Raw genomic sequence first — 18,425 nt, forward strand, 5'->3', positions numbered from 1 at the left:
AACACCGCATACACGAATTCAAGTACGACCAGTCACCACAAGCAGCACCCGTTCACGAGCATGACGCATGGCCAGCCATCGGCCTCCTCGCCATATTTTAGGGAGAGAGACAACCATGGACCAACGCATGGATGTCGCCACAAGCAATGACATTTAAGCGAGACACAAAATAATAATAATACTACTATACTGAAAAAATTTGATACCTTACATTAAAACAGTCGTGGATGTTGACGATCGCCCCATTGCTATAGTTGCAAGCGGTGGCCCGGAGTGAAGTACCGTTTCGCCTTGCTGAGCACACCAAGCTTTTGCGGTGACAACGTCTTATAATTCAACTAGCGACCCGCCCCGGCTTCGCACGGATGCAATGCTGATACTAAATTCAAAGTGCTATAGAGTATAGGGAGAACCGCGGCCTCCGACGCGCTGCGTCCCGCAATTTTTAAATTTGTAATATCTTCGAAAATATTCATTTAAATCATATGCTGTAAAGGGCCATATATATCTATATTAAATCAACAATGCATTTAAGGTATTTAATTGGATAAGGATTTATGCTGTATTGGTTAAAATAGCTTCGAAAATTAGCCATTATTTGTCGTAAAAAGTAAATGACAAAAAAAAAGTGGGATATCCATAAAAGGTAGACATATACCAAAGTGTGTTTTGTCAGCGGAGAATGCACAAACTTGTGTCTTCTTGGGGTTAAATTGGACGAGGTTTAGCCTGCCCCAGTCTGAGACTCCCGTAGTAGAGTTTCGACTTCAGACACAAGTTTGTTACGGTACTCATCGACCACTGCCCGAGAAATACCTGCCCGGCCAGTGTAAACTGTATCCCCAGTGCTGTCATCCGCATAGCAATGAATGTTGCTAAGTTGCTACATATCATTGATATATGTACAAAAGAAACAGGGTCGGGGATAGAACACAGCCTTGTGGGACCCCAGCGTTCACGGGTTTAAGGATGGAACATGCTCCGTCGATGACGATCTTGATGCTCCGATCGGCCAGAAAGCTGGAGATCCAAACGCATAATTTCTCGGGAAGCCCATAGGCTGGATTTTTGCGCAAAATTTTTATGTAAAATTTAACTCTTAACTAGATATTTTATCCCTTAAATTAGGACAAACTCTTGAGCTGTATAATTTTAATTAATTAAATTTTAATTTTTTTAATTAAAAATTACCGACAAAATTTTACTATATTTTATGGCATTTTATTATCGGACAATCCGGCGCTCGTTATTTATTCTTATGTAAAGATAGTGTGCGTTTTCCAATTACAGAGCATTATGCGACTCAGTGCCGCACAATGCCGCATAATGCTGAAGCTTAATTGGAACGTGAATTAGTTTTCAAATGCATCAGCAGAGTGCGCTAAGTCAGTGTTGAAAAAAAAAATGTTCTGAATATAGTTAGCAACCTCATTAATGTATAAATAATGTGGTTAACAATAATAATTGGTTGAAAACTTTTTACGCTTATTTTAATAATCAAATTATTTCATGAACATTGTTTTTTATGAAATAAGAGAAAACCTTTAAAGAATATAAGGTTTTAACAAGCTAAATTAACAGTAAAGTATATAGTTTCATGTAAGAAGTTTACATCATTTACGTTTTGAGCAATTTTTTTTAAATGATTTCTAAAAAAAATATATACTTTTTCAAAACCATTGCAATGTTTACAAGAGTATAATCCTGTAAAATAAATTTGTTTACAGATCCGAATTTTAAAATAAAATTGTAATCATATTTTAAATGTGGAATATAAAAAAAGTAACTATTTATACCTTCATCCATCCTTATATTTATTTTTTTTAGCAGTTTGAAATAACTTTAATTATTTTCAAAATTTACGACAAAACAAATTTTTCAACAATAAATAGTATTTACTAACGAAAATTTCGATAAATGCCAACTTAAAGAAAAACACTGGTCAATTTTCTGTCACTGTGTTGGTATTTATTACGAAAAACGCGAGAGCATTCGTTTTGGGAGTGCTCAATTGTGCGAAGCGTTGCTGTAGTTGGAACATTCAACGTAGAGCATTATGCCGCAAAATGCGCTCTAGTGCTGTAATTGGAAAACGCACAGTGTTTTTTCTTGAGGAAAAATAGTTTACGGCAACACTGGTTGTTAACAGCATCACAGACCGAGGCGACCTCTATACCGACGCCAAGTCTTGAGTTGGATCAATTCACAGCCCGCCATAATCTTTTAGTATTCGACACTGTTTGCTGTAAACAAATATTTGGTGAGTAAAAATGAATTACTTTTATAAATAGTAAAATAATTTTTATGGACCCCAATCTAAATAAAAATATATAAATAATATAGTACAGTGTTTAACGTTTGTATGTTTCTCATAATACTTGTTATTATCAAGAGGCAGTCAGCCTCCATTTAAATTGACGCTTGTTCATATTACTTTAGCTTTCGTGTGCCTATATGTTTCAATGGAAATTTTTTCTAGTTTTGAATTCTTGTATATTGAGAATTGTTGTTATGTGCGAAGAGATATCTATTTTATTTGTTCATAAACCTGGACATTTCCACTAAATATATAACGAGAAGCTTAGCGTCGGTCCCGTATTGTTCATTAATTGTTTGTAATAGAAAAACTGTACATAGACCTTAGCATGAATCAAATTAAAACCATTTCAAGATTACTGTTTCCTTGATGTTAAACAATTTGGGTATATTGTAGTCATATAATTCTAAAAGTTATGTATAAACTTAAATTAGGTATGTGTCATTGCCCGGCTTTAGTAATAACTAATAATGCGTCCGGTAACTGTCTTGTATACAGTGGTTAACCCAATGCGATATTAAATGTTTCCCTGAATTACTTGTTGCAGTTGATTGCAAATACCACTAAATAAAAATGTCTGACGATGGATCAACTGCAGTTGAGAAGAAAGGAAGAGGTCGGCCTAAAGCAAATGGAACACAAGCTGTATGTATTATACTACATATCATTATTTACTTATATTGTATATAAATGTTTTTTTGATAATTTTTTTATGTTTTAAGGAAGCAAAAGGAGATTTAAAGAAAAGAGGAAGACCAGCTGCTCCTGCAAAAGTAAAAGAGTCTAAAAATTCTTCAGATGAAGAACAGGCACCAGTAGCCAAAAGAGGTCGAGGAAGACCTAAAGGATCTAAAAAAAAGGCAGCTGCACCTAAAGCCAAGGTGTCTTGAAAATTTAGTTTGATAAGTTTTAGCTTAAATATTAATTTATGATTTTCTAATCTCTTTATAATTATGCATTCCAGTCTTCATCAGGAGAAGGAAGAGCGAGAGGGCGACCACGTAAAGATGCAGCTCCCCCTAAGAAAGATACTGCATCATCTGAAGAGGAACAGGATGATGAAGAAGAAGAAGAAGGCTCTGACGAGTAAAGCATTTAGAGTCTAATGTCACTCATTTTAGTGTAATTTGTTTGTCATGGATAACTCACTCTGCCTGGATAACAATTTCATGAATATTTACATTGCAGATAATGTCAGCGAGTCATTTGGATAAATCTAAGGGGTTATCTAGACAGTACAAAAATCTCAGCTAAATCTCAATTTAATTCATGTGAAATTGTATATTTTATAAAATATAAAGAGTTACAGACTTTCTTTTTTAAGTATTTTGACCATAGCATTTAATGAAAATTAAGGGCAATTTTACATGAATCGAGTTAGATCCAGCTCTCCTTAGAACGTACAAGTTTAAGATTTATTTGTAAGATCATTTTTTAGATTTATTCTTATTAATAATATATTAGGTATTTGTAATCTCTTCATTTGTAATGTAAGAAAAAATACATTTTGTAGATTTACTGATTTGACCCGAATGTCGAGTATTATTTTCTATAATAAATATTTTCTTTCTAAATAAATGTTTATTGTACTTGTAAATTTAACTAGCTCCTTTTTGTTTAAATTTAATTCAAATGCATATGCTGTGTCCATTTAGAGAAAAGAAGTTTAAATTTACATTTTCATATAATAGTTCATACTGGTAAATAATACAGTTAAGGCAAACAAGAGATTTAAGATTAGGTTATGCTAAAAATTTCAATACAAAGGCTTAAATCCAGTACAATTAAGTGCGTGATGTTCACTCTAGATAGGTATCTGAAAATATATTTGAATTTTTTAATGGAATTAACATAATTGCATCTGGAGAACAAGAAATATTAACCAATAATCTTAATATGGCTGATAAGTGTAAAATTTTATAAACATATTACTACAGAACTACTATTAAGTATTAACTAACCAATCTATAAAAATACATTTGGCCTACGACTGTTAAAATTGATTTTTTTTTTAAGTCGTTCATAACTAATCTGTCCTCAATTTAAGGCACACTAGGGATGCTCGATGATCATCAATGTTGCAGCAAAAACATCGATGTTTTTACATCGAAATATCTATACGAAAAATATAATCGATGTTAACTCACGGCCTCGGCACGACCAATGCAACTTACGAAAAAAATTTAAGTCTTCTATGAAAGCATCAAACAAATCAGGTTTATTAAAATTCTGAACGCGTATTTATTCACTTCGTTCGTTCTTCGAGTCCCGCTCGCTCTTTCTCTATCACACTTTCTCACATTAAAAGGTTCTTTATCAAAATTATCATTATTATAAATTATTGAAGTTATACTTCTTTAGGCGCGTTATGAAAAATTGATGAGAGTGAAATTTTACGATGCGCGCGCACCTAAGACACAACATTGTCAGTGTGATTATAGCCGGCGCGAGCGAGATGGGAATAAGACAATCTACAAATAAAAAGAAATAGAATATGCGTGAAGTTAGCAGCTATGCCAAGAACCTTTTAAACAAACAACATTTACCTTTTAAACAAATAAAGGAGTTTTAATTATTTTTTCAAAAAAATTTAGCAATGCTTTTTCACAAAGACCTATTGTTACTTAGTTAAAAGGTTATGAAACATAAGTTATTAAATTTAATGAATAATATAATAAATAATAATTATTAATATTAATTAATAATTGAATAATATACTAAATATTATTAAATAATTAACGTTAAATATTTATTATTTAAAAAAAATAAAGAAAGCCAAAGAAGTATAACTTCTTACGCGCGTACATAAGTACACGCACCCTTTTTCTTTTTTTTATTAAATTCAGTCAGTTGATAAAAAATATCAAAATAATTTGTTCTATTACTTAATAAATTTCGAACCATTTCACTGTATTTTATTTTTTTGTCAATTAATAATGCAAAAATCACCGATGTTATCCAACATCAATGTTCGGTTATCGAAAAATATCGACCATCGATGTGGAGCTTTCGATTATGACATCGATGTCAATATTGATGTTTTTCTAATATCGATCATCCCTAAGGCACTCTAACAACAAATACTGGAATATAAATTATCTTTACATATTATATATCATATGCACTAGAAAATTAGAACGGTAGTGATGTCTCAATTAGTTTATGAAACCTCAAAAATCAGAGTTTATAACAACAAAGCCTTTCTTATATAATTTTATGTAAACTTTTAATAAATGTTTCCAGAAATGATTTTCTTTTTTTTGAACAGCTAGGCAGTTTTTAGCTATTTTCGGGCAAAAAACATTATGTATACTGCAACCAAAAGGGTGTACTTTACAACGAGTAAACTCTACTAATGCATTAGAAAATGGTGTCGATAAATAGGTATGCTAATTTGCTTGGACATGTTTTATTTACGACACGATATTTAAATTTCGAACCAACTAAAACCTAAACTAGTGAATCGCGTGCTTAGATTTCAGGCTTCTTAGCAATATCAATTGTGATGCCATACTTAGACCCTATACCTGAAAATGGACTACTATACCTAATAGGAAAGTCCAACAGTATATGTAAATTATTGTTAAGGACAAAACTACGGTTTTTATCCCCGTCACTTCGCATTCATGACAAACAATAAAAGTGATGTTATGCAGTTTTGGTATTAAGTCTCTAAATCTATGTTGATGAATTTTATGTGTTTATGTAATTAGTTTTGAGAACTATAATCTCCTATTGAAACTGTTACTTTTATGATCACACTGACCACTGCAGTGTTGGCAGATGGTCTCGGCGACGAACCCCTAGACTAATTGGATTTCCCCTTAGAAATCCCCTAGGATGCCAACAAATACAAAAAAATAATTATTATTGTGTAGTGTTATTACTGAATTTTCATGTAATTTTAGAAATTATTTAATTAAAATCACATTTTTCTTTGACAGCTCAAACGAATAAGTAAGGTTAACCACACGGATCCCATTCTTACGATGTGTTCGTACTTCAATTTAGCAAATATATTGCAATAGCAAAAAACTGTATTTGGCGTGTTTTTGAAATTTCCCCTAAAAAATCCCCAAAATATTCTTTCCCTCTATTCTGCCCCTAACTCGGTTGAGAACTCGCCAAATCTAGGGGGAAATCCTCTGATCTGGCAACACTGCCACTGTGTTTAAAACATAGCTTAAAAATATGCGAGCGACCTAGAAAATATATATAGGTTTTTATCGTAGTGTTCTGTGGATCTGAAGCAATCAGAATTCAGAAAAGAGAAAACGTTTAGGAGTCAAGTTTAGGCATTTGAAGTTTTGACAAACGCGCGTGTGTTGTGTTGTTCTTGGTTGCGATGATACCACATATTTCTGTTATTTCGGGTTAATATTAAAATACATGATAAGTGTTATCACAACGTTTATTTATTAAAATAAATGTTTTAACAAAAGTCGTAACATTGGATATCACGTTAACCTCAGTGTTACGATCCAAGTGTATCCGATGAAAGTTTTAAAAAGTTGGACAAGTTTTCAAGTGCCTGTAATGATGAGCAAAGTTTATTTGTGAAAGTTTTTAAATGCCGATTACATTTCACAGGTTTGTAAATGATGTCCTTTTTGTACTATTTGAGCTCGTAATTTGTAAATTGTTATATAGCAAGAATGTCATGATGACGACATAGCAGTGTTATAAGTACTTCGATACCAACAAACTCCTCAAACAATTTTTATAAAATTTTATTACTGGTACCAATTCTATGATGAAATAGTACGTACTTCCAAGGTATATTGAATACCTCATATAATTATTTGGTACATATTTGATTTAAGTTAGCTAGAGATTTGTAATTTCGGTTCCTGTATATACACATATATGCCATACACATAAGCGTTTTTCCATTTACAATTAACCACATACAAATTTATTGATTTACATCTTAAACAGGGATGTATAGTGGAAGTCTGCAAAAAGAAATATAAATCACTTCAATATGAATGACTCATAATATATCTACTGATTGTTCCAATTAATATTAAAATTAACTTTATGAGTAGTTATTTAAGTTTTCGTTTTTCTGAGTTTTTACTATTTTCTAACATACCCTAAAAAAACTATGTAGGTAACTATTGTATAATAAAAATTATTTTAAATTCACTTTTTGGTTGAAGTGCTATGAAGAGAAAGATTTACATAGAAAATAGAATCCAGCTTCTTTTAATTTTAAGTATTCTTTAAAAACTTTTTAACAGAGCACAAACTAACTTAATACCTGTTTTTTACATATAAAGTAGACCTTAGTTTGGAAGTGCTTAAAAAAACTTGATGCTGCACTAAAAAAATTTATCAGGGAATCTTTGGGCCATGTATCTTTTAGTAGAATATGTAACAATCCTTAGGATGTGAACTTGTTTTCTAGTATATATACATTTGTTGTAATATACTAGAAAACAAGTTCACATCATTGATTTACGTTTATTTGATTTACATTATTTTACAGTAACAAGATAAGTACTTTTATTAGTTAGCCAAACATAGTCTCATTTAGCTATACTTTGGAGTAAAATTGCAAAACTTTTAATTTGCACCCTTCTAACAACCCAGGTTACACTAATGACAGTCAAAGCTGATTTCAAATTAGTTTTAGTGACTCGAGTTAGAGTGTAGAACACAGTGGAGGAAATATGTTAATACATGAATAATTGGTATTGACATAGTCAGTCTTGGTAGAATCTACATGTTGAAGTTGAAAAAGAACATAATATTTTAAATTTGTTTTATTTAAACCTATTTGTATAATAATATATTTATATAGTATGTATATAAATGAATAAAATAAATATATTATCCCTGATATCTGCCATTTGGCAGACCAAAGAACTTATTTTCGTTAAATTGAGTGCTTCATGCTCTTTTATCTAAGTAAAATAAAAAATAAAAATAAAAGAAAGATCAAATTAATACAGCCTTTGTATATTTAACTACTTTTTATACAGTTAAGTTAAGTTTGAGTAATAGTTATTTTAAATTCCAATTCCCTATTGGAGGTTTTAGTCCTCTTCAGTTGTACGTAATCGTAATCGTGACACGTGCGCTATTGTCGTGTGTGTCCATTGTACGGACTCACTGCGATATACTGAGATGGTCCAGCATACTGATTAGATTTATATGTCATTTTGACTTTCTTATATTCCTCGAATTTTGTGTCTTGTGTATTTGGCATAAGATCTATTTGCAGACAGTTCTTTTAACGATTAACGAACGCCTCGGAATCCGTGATCGATGAACTTTTTCATTCAGCTCATAATAAGATGATAATTTTTCGTAGATATGTACTTGCAAAAGTTTTTCGAAATCGAAAGTATTAATTAGGTCATATATATTTATTTATTTATCTATTTATACTTTATTACCTTAATCAAAAACATACACTTCACAAAAATAAAAAACAGGTTACAAAAGTTATAAGGCAACGGGCGGCCTTATCGCTAACAAGCGATTGCTTCCAGGCAACTCTCTATATACTCAATCATCAATAAAAGTGGTTGGTGGGTGGTGGTTTGTTTTTATTGTCATGCCATTTGGTGTTCTATATTTTTTATAACAAAACCTTTTATAAATAATATTTTACGAATGCTTTAATTTACGCTTATCATATGCTTTTCGATCAATGTTTCGCTAAGTGTTATTTGTCCTTGAAATATTATAGCAATTTATAAGATCACTATTTGTTCCAGATAGCATGACGTAGAGCTAAGAGCTACATCACTGGCTGTCGAACGTCTATCAATCGATCTCGTTATTCATGTAAGTATTTCCGTTTGGTCAACTTTTTGGAATCTGTGAGACCGATTTATTAATTCCATTTATTCGCGAAATGCTGGTGTAAGGGGTTAGGGGCACATTACCTATAAATTAAGTGACAGTGACAATACTTATGAAAATTTGTATTGTCGCTGGGCCGCACGTGGGTTTGGCCTATTGCCCGGTAATTTGGAAAGGGTATTTTGTATTTAGTCGAGGGTAAAGTGCGCTGGGCTCCATACAGCTCACGAGTCGAGAGAGAAAAACAATGCTTGTCCATTAATGTATTGCAGCTTTCATCTTTCCCGGACGTAATACCTGGCAAATTTTCTTGCTGCAAATGAGTTAAACCAACTCGTTCCCTATGGTTTTTGTCAATTCCGTACCAATCAAACCAGTCCGATACTCACAAGTGGGTCAAATCGGAAACGGAGCCGGAAGGCCGTTCCGTGGAAAGGGGTTAAACGAAAACTATCAATTGTTCAAGGTTCTTTACAATTTTTTGTTTAATCACCCCCGTTCGATCTCTTACGGTTTCACCATTCCGTTGGCGTTTCCAGGGAAGCAGATGAAAAGTTACAGATTTCATAATTTTGCCACACTCACGCTTATATTCCATACCAGTTTTCAGTACGCCCGATCCAACAAATATCACCTTGCAAAGTTTCAGCGATAAGGCTCCACTGAAGGCGGTTTTAGTCAATTATGGCTGCCATCTTGATTTTGGCTTTTTTGGACTAAACCTTCCACCCCACCCAACTTCCACCAGTTTTTGACCAAAAACCGTAAATCCGATCCCGCTAGATGTCCCTTGAAGCCGACTGTTTATTTTTATTCGAATCTAAAGACCACTTGCCAGATTTTTCTTACGAAAACGTCAAAAACACCCCCTAATCCTCTTCTCCTCGAAATAAAAGTCGACGAAAGAATGAAATACGTGGTAATTCAGCTTTATATAGTCATTAATATGGAATATTAATATAAAATGGCGCGAGCTTTCGGCAATCTCATGGACTATGGACAGAGGTTAGAAACCAAGAAAGGCATGTAGGTCAGATGCGGTGAGGACTCCGCGTCCTGCATATTTAAGAACGCTATTAAAGTGGAGCGTTTTGTGCTTCTACGCGCTTTTCTTTATCGCTGTTTGTGTCTTTTAACTTTCTCACAACTCATACTGCTAAGTAGCGTCTGTATGAACACATACCTCGCGGCCGTTGCCCCATAAACGCTTAGATAACCTCTCTCAAAGGGATACTGTTAGACTTTAGTGCGGTTTCTACATTACCTGCCTAAAATGTAAAATTACTTTCTCGAGCACATGAAAGGACTGTTTGTTCTTGAAAACGTTTAACTCAATTAAACAGTAGGTCGGTGGCGCGTTGTTGCAATTGCGAAGTGCATAATATTACAATATTTTCTGCAATTCCGAATTCCAAATATATAATATTCGATGCGTCGCATTTACAAACGATAGAACTAACAAAGGCTTGAAAGTGGTCACCGACAATGTATTATTTTCCGTCATTTGTATGGCTTCACCTTGCTACTAACAGTTATCATACAATTATGTCGAAGGAAAAACTAAACGTTTGGCGAATATTTTTATAAATGTTTTTCCGGTCGAGCTGCGGTGTCGATTAGTTTCACTTTCTATAGATTCTTCAATGTCTTTAATCATTAAATTTTTCAATGAAAAACATTAGTTTTAGTAAAAGAATCGAAAACCGGCAAATACTATGTTTTCTGTAAAAATTGTTTAAAATTAAAAATAATTTGGCATGATCTTGCCATTTGACCTGGACGATAATCATGACGTCGAAATAATGTCGCAAAGAGAACGTTAACCCGTTCATTGAGGTTACAATAATTTAAGTGCCTCAAAGTTATTTCCGGTAACTGCTGTATGGCGTTTTTCTATCTTTAAAGAAAGGTTGCTTCACTATAGGTCATTTTATTGCAGTTTGCATTGACACTTAGCGTGTGAACGTGAGGTAGTTTCGCCATGGTACTTGTAGCGGTTCCTTCGACGTGTTCGTTTCACGCACTATCTAACATCGTTCTGACAAATGTTTAGTAAACAATGGTATGTATTTCGTGCAGTACTAGTGCTATTGATGCAACAAGTGCATTGTTTTTACTGTTGTTTAACTGATTTTCAGTTAAAGATGAATTTGAAATTAATTAATGATGCATCAGAGTGTCGGGCATTGAGTGTCGTACGAGAACGTAACGTCACTGTGATCTTTGAAGAAGGGTAGAATAAACATCTTTGTGGGATGAATGATGATGGTTACGGCACTGGTAAATTTAAATTAGCGTTGTTTTTGTATCGAATTGCGTGAGAAAGGGTGGTTTATGCCAAGCCGTACCTGGCGCTGAAATCCGACCCTCTCCATCTCGACTATAAAAAATATTTCTTTATTTTATCAATGATAGATATTTCATTTATTATTGGATAAATGTTAAATTTATTACATATTTCTGTAGCGTCTTAAAATAGAAACCTACAGTTATATGAAATTATATGAAAATTGGGCTCCATGATGTGTTTAAGGCAAAATTTTTAAATCGTCTCACACCTTACGATCGACGAGGCCGCGTGCCAAGTTACGATCTCTCTGACGCAGTCGTCGCGTCGTGTGCGCCGGAACGAAACCAGACTTCTAACGACTTGCCCTACTATCACTTTCCCCGACTACTCTCTAAAATCAAAAGCCAGCATTGGCGATTACAAAGACTTTTTTAAAAGTACTTCCCACTTCCTGCGATAATGCTGCTGGTGTATAGAGGCCTTTGCTACGTTTGTTTTGTTGATACGTTATCAGGTTTAAAGCTTCATACGGTTATCGTAACAAGATCTGCGTGGATAATGACTTAGTCCAGATCTCGCATAAACAGTTATTGTAATGTGAGTCCTACAGTGGCTTTAAACGAGGAATGCGCACGTCGCCTCGGCAGGTGAGCAACCATGTCACCGACGGCATGTTTACAAACTTGACGAAAGGAGAATAAGGCTGAAATGTTATATTTAATGTTATCTACGTATTTGACTATTGATTCTATGTTAGAATTCTCTTTATTTTCGAATAATTACTTTGTCAGCGAAAGTGATTAACAAAAGTGAGGTTCGGATGATACCTTTACGAGCAATAGGTATCTGCCATGCATATTTATACAATGAGTCATTGAAGTGGTAGGCAATAAGGCGACGCCTTTGCATTCCTTCATTTTGTACGGTTGGTATATCTAAACTTATTTTAATTAAACGTAACCTGACTCATAGAAATCTTAAATAATTGCGAGACAATGTTAAAAAAATTCAGGGTCAATTATATGTTAATAAGAAAATTTAAAATACGATATGTAATTAATATAGACTATTTGAATACAGCTGACTTTGGCACGTGTCTACTGCAGGTGCAATTCTACACGTAGACGGCTGTTTTTTTAGATAAACATAATGCTACTGCGAATATAACAGAATGCTTCTCTATCTCTGACGCACTATTTAATGAAACTACCAATTGTTTGGCTGTCAACTAGTCATAAGTCAACTAAAATTGAATAAGCGTCGGCCGTTGCTAGGCAACTGTGCCAGTTGACACTTAAGTCCCACGAATGCCGTAAGTGTAACCCGAGCTTGCGATTGTTCGCCTGCTGCACGCCACGGTACGTTGTCAGGCTGTGCAGCCAATGTGGATACCGCTACGATGACCCGGCCTTTGTTATGTCGTGAACCTCATCATAGTACTATATACAGTAGAATCCACATATAACGACTTCGCTTATAACGACTAACCGCTTTTAACGACGATAATGTTTACTCAAGTTAGGTTTCATAGTTAGGTATTAAGAAAATGTAACCGTTTAGTGCGACTCCGGTTTAAGCGACCAACTGCTTATAGCGACCATTATTTATGATAATACGTCCGGTTAAAACGACGCGCAATGTTTTGTTTACACAACCTACGCACCAATACCTCGGCGCCCCAACTTCACCCCGCCCCGCGTGCATCCTTAGTGGCGTGCGTAAATCATAGTTAGTGTTTGTCACTTGTTATGACAAGTGCTTAAAGCTCGACAAAATGAGTTCTGTGAAGCCACTTGTGAAGAACCGTCTGATGAAAACATTGTGGTAAATATCATCGCCAACGACGCGAATGGCAAGGATAGCGACGGTGATGATGACGAACCAGAGGAGATTCATCCTACCGTGAGTGTGTCTGAAGCTCTGAAGGCTGCGGAAACGCTCAATGAGTTTGTTCAAACTAACTTCGATGATGATCTTATGAAAACAATGATGTCACGAATTCACAATGCTGTACGAAGTTCTTATTACCGAACAAAAGTTAGTCAAAAACAAACTCAAATAACTGACTTTGTACGTTAGTTAGTAACAGAGTTTTCGTGTAGTGCGTGTGTATGTATTTTATCTCTTTGTATTTATTACAGTACATAATGTACATAACTATTTTTGTAATTTGGAATGTTTAAGAACCATTAAAATGAAGCTTTATGTGATTCCTACAAAATGTTTTATTTACCTAAATAAGAAAATCAAACTTTCCCAATTATAATAAATATGTATTCGTAAGTTAAGTACATGGAATATTTCTTAAGTACATACATTCATAGGTATGTATTCTGTATGTACTTAAGAAATAATCCGTTTTGTACGTCATCCGGTTAGTACGACATAGTATCGCCGGTCCCTTGAAGGTCGTTATATCCGGATTCTACTGTATTAGCATTTTTAGCGATTTTAGCAAAAACTAATTAATAGTAACCGCGATTGAAATAAAATAAACACAGGACCACCAATATTAAGTGGATGGCAAAAGGCAGTCGTCGCCCTCGGGGCCCGACAGGTTCACGTGTTACGCCCCTATGCACTTGTTGTAGGGTCGCTGCTCGACCTCACACTTTTTGCACCCTCTATACTGTACTCCATACATTCCCACGCTTTATTTTAGATGTTGCTTACTCGCTGGCGTAGCGGCGTCAAACGCATTCGCTGAAATTTTCAATGTGGGATATTATTAGAAAATGATAATAGCATAACTAGTCTTGTGCGCTGCACATTCCAAGCAATCGCTCATAGAGACCTATCAGATATTCAATATTGTAGGAGGAAAAATGCATATTTTAATATATAACTAGCGACTCACGGCTTTGCACGAGTCCGAAGTGATTATATTGTTTATTATGTTAAGAATTGTCTCTTAAAATATATTGCTTTTGTTTTATATATGTAAAAAATAAAAATATTTTTATTTTGCATTATCATTGTGTAGATTCTTTGAAGATATACAATTTTTTAGCACAGTACAGAAATGTTTTAAATCCCCAGTATTATCTGTAATAATACGCGCTTACTTGAAAAGATCTAAGCGTACAGAGATTTATATAATAAGCACAGTCGTGTTACCGACTAAATGTATAACAAGCTCGGTTATGAAGTCGCACAAACGACAAGTGTGCCAAGGACCTAAGCCTCTAAGTGAATTACGTCCAGTGAACGTTATATTCTTTATAGAACATAAATGATATTAACATCAAATTATACAGTAATTCCTTAGTCATCTCATGATACAGTAGGATTTCTCTATGAAGCGCTCACTCACACCTAGACTAGTAAGAGATGTTAAGACTCGATAAGTAAAGCAGTCGTGTTGGTAAATAAGAATATAGAACATGTTGTTATGGTTCTGGTGTTTGGCACAGGAAAGGGGCAAGGTCGGCGTTCGAGCGTGAACATTCGACACCAATGACAAACTAGGCACTTCGGAAATCCTAGCGACGGTATCGGTTTGTACACCGTCGCGTATTCACATATTATCCGAATCATTCACGGTTGATTTTTACATCAGTTGAGTAGATGCACCACCGACCTACATAGTTATTTTAATAGTATATTTCCTGTAAGTAAATACCTTTGTAAAAATAAGCTCGTGCAAGTAACCGTGCGTGTTTATTTTTACGAGTCAACGATTCGTGTTTAAATGAATGCAGGAACCGCATTCAGTACGTTTTATTTGTTGAATGCCGTACCATCGCCTGGAGAACGAAGTAGTGGAATGCCTAACATGTTATGAGATTAGGTTTCGAGTTCGGTCTAACATTAGCCGAGTGGCGGAGGGCTAGAACTCTAAACAACACGTTTCCAAGTAACGGAAGCCACTTAGCTACATTTGATCGACTTCACCGCGATATACTCGTGATATCATACGGGCTGATGGTATTCATTTACTCGAAGATAAATAGGAAGGCAATCGATGTTCAATTATATGATTGCGTGTTTATTGTCGTTAAATTCACGGATGTTTTTGAAGAGTTGGTCACGTATGGTTGTCGGTTTGGTGTAGAGCGCGGGGCCATATGTTTACGTTATAAATACAAACACGAAAGTGTAGGTGCGCCTGCGCATGATATATACCAGGATCCGCCCACTGACTGAATTTTTCTCCATTCGATGTTACGTGTAACGTTTATTTATCCGAAATGTTCTGGTTAAAACTGTTTGTTAAAGTATGGGTTAGTGAGTTATGATTTTAACGGTGCCATATATCTTCGGTTCGCTTTTTAAATTTTAAGAAATTTTGATTTGTTTGACCCAGTGAAAGAATCTATGTTAAAGAAAATATATTTGTGGCAGAAATAATAAATATTTTTTTTTAAATTTTAGTAATATTAATCGTAAGAGATAAGAAGCAATATTGATAGAGACATTATTCGAATTTCATTTTTATTATTCAGTGCGATAAAAGCTAACAATTACTTGATAGTGGTTCCGATAATAACTGATACACGACAATGTGACCAGACGTGTTGCAAACAGAGTAGATACCCGTCAATTTCTTCTTTAATTAGCTGGCCTTCGCAATCGGGGACTGTTAACTGCAAATTCGAGACCGTTGTCAGTCATTATTTTTAGAGTATGTCCGGAGCACAACAGACTTTTCGTGGTCTCCGAGGCGGACTAGGCTGTTGAAGTGAGTCTGTGACTCGCTCATTCAGGGGCCGGCTGCAGAGATTCGGTCGGTGCCGGGTCCGCAAAAGGACCTAATGTGGATTATTAAGCGCAAGCTGTCAGCTTACTAACTTACTATGATAGTTATCAGTTATACAAAAAAAGTAGTAAAAGCTACTAGTTATTTCTTTTTATCCTTTTCAACAACATGTAGCAACGAAATCATCGCCAACAGGCCGGCTGGACTACACAGTCCAAGAAAATAATAATAATTTTATTATTATCATTTAAGCATGTTTGACAAAACATAGAACAACAGTTAGTACTTATACAATACTAAATAGATTAAATCAATAATATTAAATAAGAATATTAGTCAGAAGAAATCAATGTCTTCTTTCGATGCACAGCCTTATTGTGAAATTGCATTACCTCTATATTTGTTGAAGCCATTTCAGGAAGAGAGTGAGTAAGACAGAGAGAGAGAGTTGTTTTAACGACAGTGTCAAAATTCTACTCTCACAAGTCTATAGGAAATCCGTAATTGACTTTCTATTTTCCATCTTTAAGTTTTTAGCAATCAGAAATAATTTAAACCAGTTTCGTTGTTATTGAACACGAATAATCAATTAGTTAACTAATAGACGTGACGTGATTGCAGGGTTCTTGATGCGGTGACAAGAAAGATGGACGCGGCGGACAAGCGGATGTTGGATCGCGAGGCGCTCCGCAACATGATCCAGCAATGGAACGCCAACCGCCTCGACCTCTTCGAACTCAGCGAGCCCAACGAGGTACTTACATTGTTTCATTCATTATTATACATCTCGATCATTCTAGAAGCCCATCTTTTGAACAACCTACCCGTTGTTTGTAATAGTGCTGAATTTTGCCGAGTTACGAAATAACAAACTAAATATTCACTGATTATTAATATTTGGATAACAGAATATTTCCAGAACGTGAGTCACACAATGCGTTCTGCCACTATCTGAGAATGGATCGCGATAAGACAAATATTTTCTCTATTCAGATTTCTTATGTCGGACTGTAAGGATTCACGGATAATAATTATTAAATATTATTGTCATACAATTTGATGACACCTACATAATTAGAATTAATAGAATCCCATATGTAGGAGGTGAATCTGTGCTTAAAAAGTCTTACATCTTCTATGGATTCAACTGGTCCCATAGTTACTTAAATGAGCAAACTGTTTAGTTTGGCACAATTAAAATATTTTAGAATTGTTCATCTCAAAATATCCATTCATGTTTTATATTTGCTTTTTAGAACTTGGAGTTCCATGGCGTTATGCGATTCTACTTTCAAGATTCAGGCCAGAAGATTGCCACAAAGTGCATCCGCGTCGCATCCGATGCTACAGTCATCGATGTCATTGGTAAATTTCATTTGTTATTTGATATTTGTTTAATAGCACAGGGGGCAAACGGGCAGGAGGCTCACCTGATTTTAAGTGAACGCCCATGGACACTCAATGCCAGAGGACTCCCGAGTGCGTTGCTGGCCTTTTAATCAATTGCCTCTGCCCATCTATGTGTATACAAGAAGATCACCAGCTAAACGATGACGGCGAAAGCCTTACTGATAATAGCTAATCGGCTGGTGGCCCTCTAGATAACTCAGGAGCTGGCCATTAATAATGGATTCCATTATTTTGGAGAACAAGGAGGTTATAGCTATTACATGGCGATAATTGGACGGATTAGAGCGATCGCCTTTTTTAGGGATCGGATGTATCGAAGCTGATAATAGAATATAAAATGTTGTATGTTCAAACGAGCAGGTTGTGATAGCGATACGCTAAATTTCAGGGACGCTGATAGAAAAGTTCCGTCCGGACATGCGCATGCTGTCTCTGGGCTCTTACACGCTGTGGGAAACGCACGCGCCGGGCGACGAGCGGCAGCTGGAGCCCCACGAGAAGCCTCTGCTGGTGCAGCTCAACTGGCACGCCGACGACCGCGAGGGTCGCTTCCTGCTCAAGTGCTGCTCCCAGCCGGACGTGAGTACCCCGCTCGATCTGGAGGCGAGCGTGGGACATGTCGTTTCCTAAGACCGAGTATAAGGAAACTTCTTTTATTTCAGATGCCACTATCCTCTATAAACGAGAAGGGAGACCAAAACTTCAAGCGGAAACTGTCGAAACGGGAGAAAAAGGAGTTAAAGAAAAAAGAGAAACTGTCCAGGTTGAAGTCGGACACGAATGACGAAAATCGTCCGGTGGCCGAGAAGTTATACTCAGGTACCCTCTTTCGTGTCCATCGGTCTATCCCGACGTGTCGCTCGAGAGCTCCCGATAACGTGTGAGATATTCGA

The 18,425-nt window shown here is 35.4% G+C and overlaps 2 protein-coding genes across 4 annotated transcripts in view; both read left to right on the top strand.

Moving 5' to 3' along the window:
• The first annotated feature begins 2,118 nt into the window (after window positions 1-2,118).
• Window positions 2,119-3,919, top strand: LOC125056001 (high mobility group protein HMGI-C). The gene is made up of 4 exons (XM_047658807.1): window positions 2,119-2,260; window positions 2,865-2,962; window positions 3,040-3,198; window positions 3,282-3,919. The coding sequence occupies exons 2-4, from the start codon at window positions 2,891-2,893 to the stop codon at window positions 3,405-3,407; spliced, it is 357 nt and encodes a 118-aa protein (XP_047514763.1). The 5' UTR covers window positions 2,119-2,260; window positions 2,865-2,890; the 3' UTR covers window positions 3,408-3,919.
• A 2,652-nt stretch (window positions 3,920-6,571) lies between these two features.
• The window catches only part of LOC125055823 (afadin), a 31,461-nt gene continuing 19,607 nt past the window's right edge, over window positions 6,572-18,425 (top strand). The window contains exons 1-6 of one of the 3 annotated variants that reach the window (XM_047658448.1): window positions 6,572-6,907; window positions 9,046-9,115; window positions 16,744-16,876; window positions 17,379-17,487; window positions 17,921-18,111; window positions 18,195-18,351. In XM_047658448.1, coding sequence (XP_047514404.1) covers window positions 9,114-9,115; window positions 16,744-16,876; window positions 17,379-17,487; window positions 17,921-18,111; window positions 18,195-18,351 — 592 coding nt within the window. In that variant the 5' untranslated portion in view covers window positions 6,572-6,907; window positions 9,046-9,113. The remainder of the gene's footprint in view (window positions 6,908-9,045; window positions 9,116-16,743; window positions 16,877-17,378; window positions 17,488-17,920; window positions 18,112-18,194; window positions 18,352-18,425) is intronic. The other 2 variants (XM_047658449.1, XM_047658450.1) reach the window with 2 other exon arrangements.

This window comes from Pieris napi, chromosome 14, assembly GCF_905475465.1.
Source record: "Pieris napi chromosome 14, ilPieNapi1.2, whole genome shotgun sequence".
In the NCBI taxonomy this organism is placed as follows: Eukaryota; Metazoa; Arthropoda; class Insecta; order Lepidoptera; family Pieridae; genus Pieris; species Pieris napi.

What these genes read in the sequence shown, in the direction of transcription:
- LOC125056001 (XM_047658807.1), top strand. Translation starts at nt 2,891, where the DNA reads ATGTCTGACGATGGATCAACTGCAGTTGAGAAGAAAGGAAGAGGTCGG. An exon ending in AAGCAAATGGAACACAAGCT is followed by an intron (nt 2,963 to 3,039) that starts GTATGTATTATA and finishes TTATGTTTTAAG; the next exon opens with GAAGCAAAAGGAGATTTAAA. An exon ending in CAGCTGCACCTAAAGCCAAG is followed by an intron (nt 3,199 to 3,281) that starts GTGTCTTGAAAA and finishes TATGCATTCCAG; the next exon opens with TCTTCATCAGGAGAAGGAAG.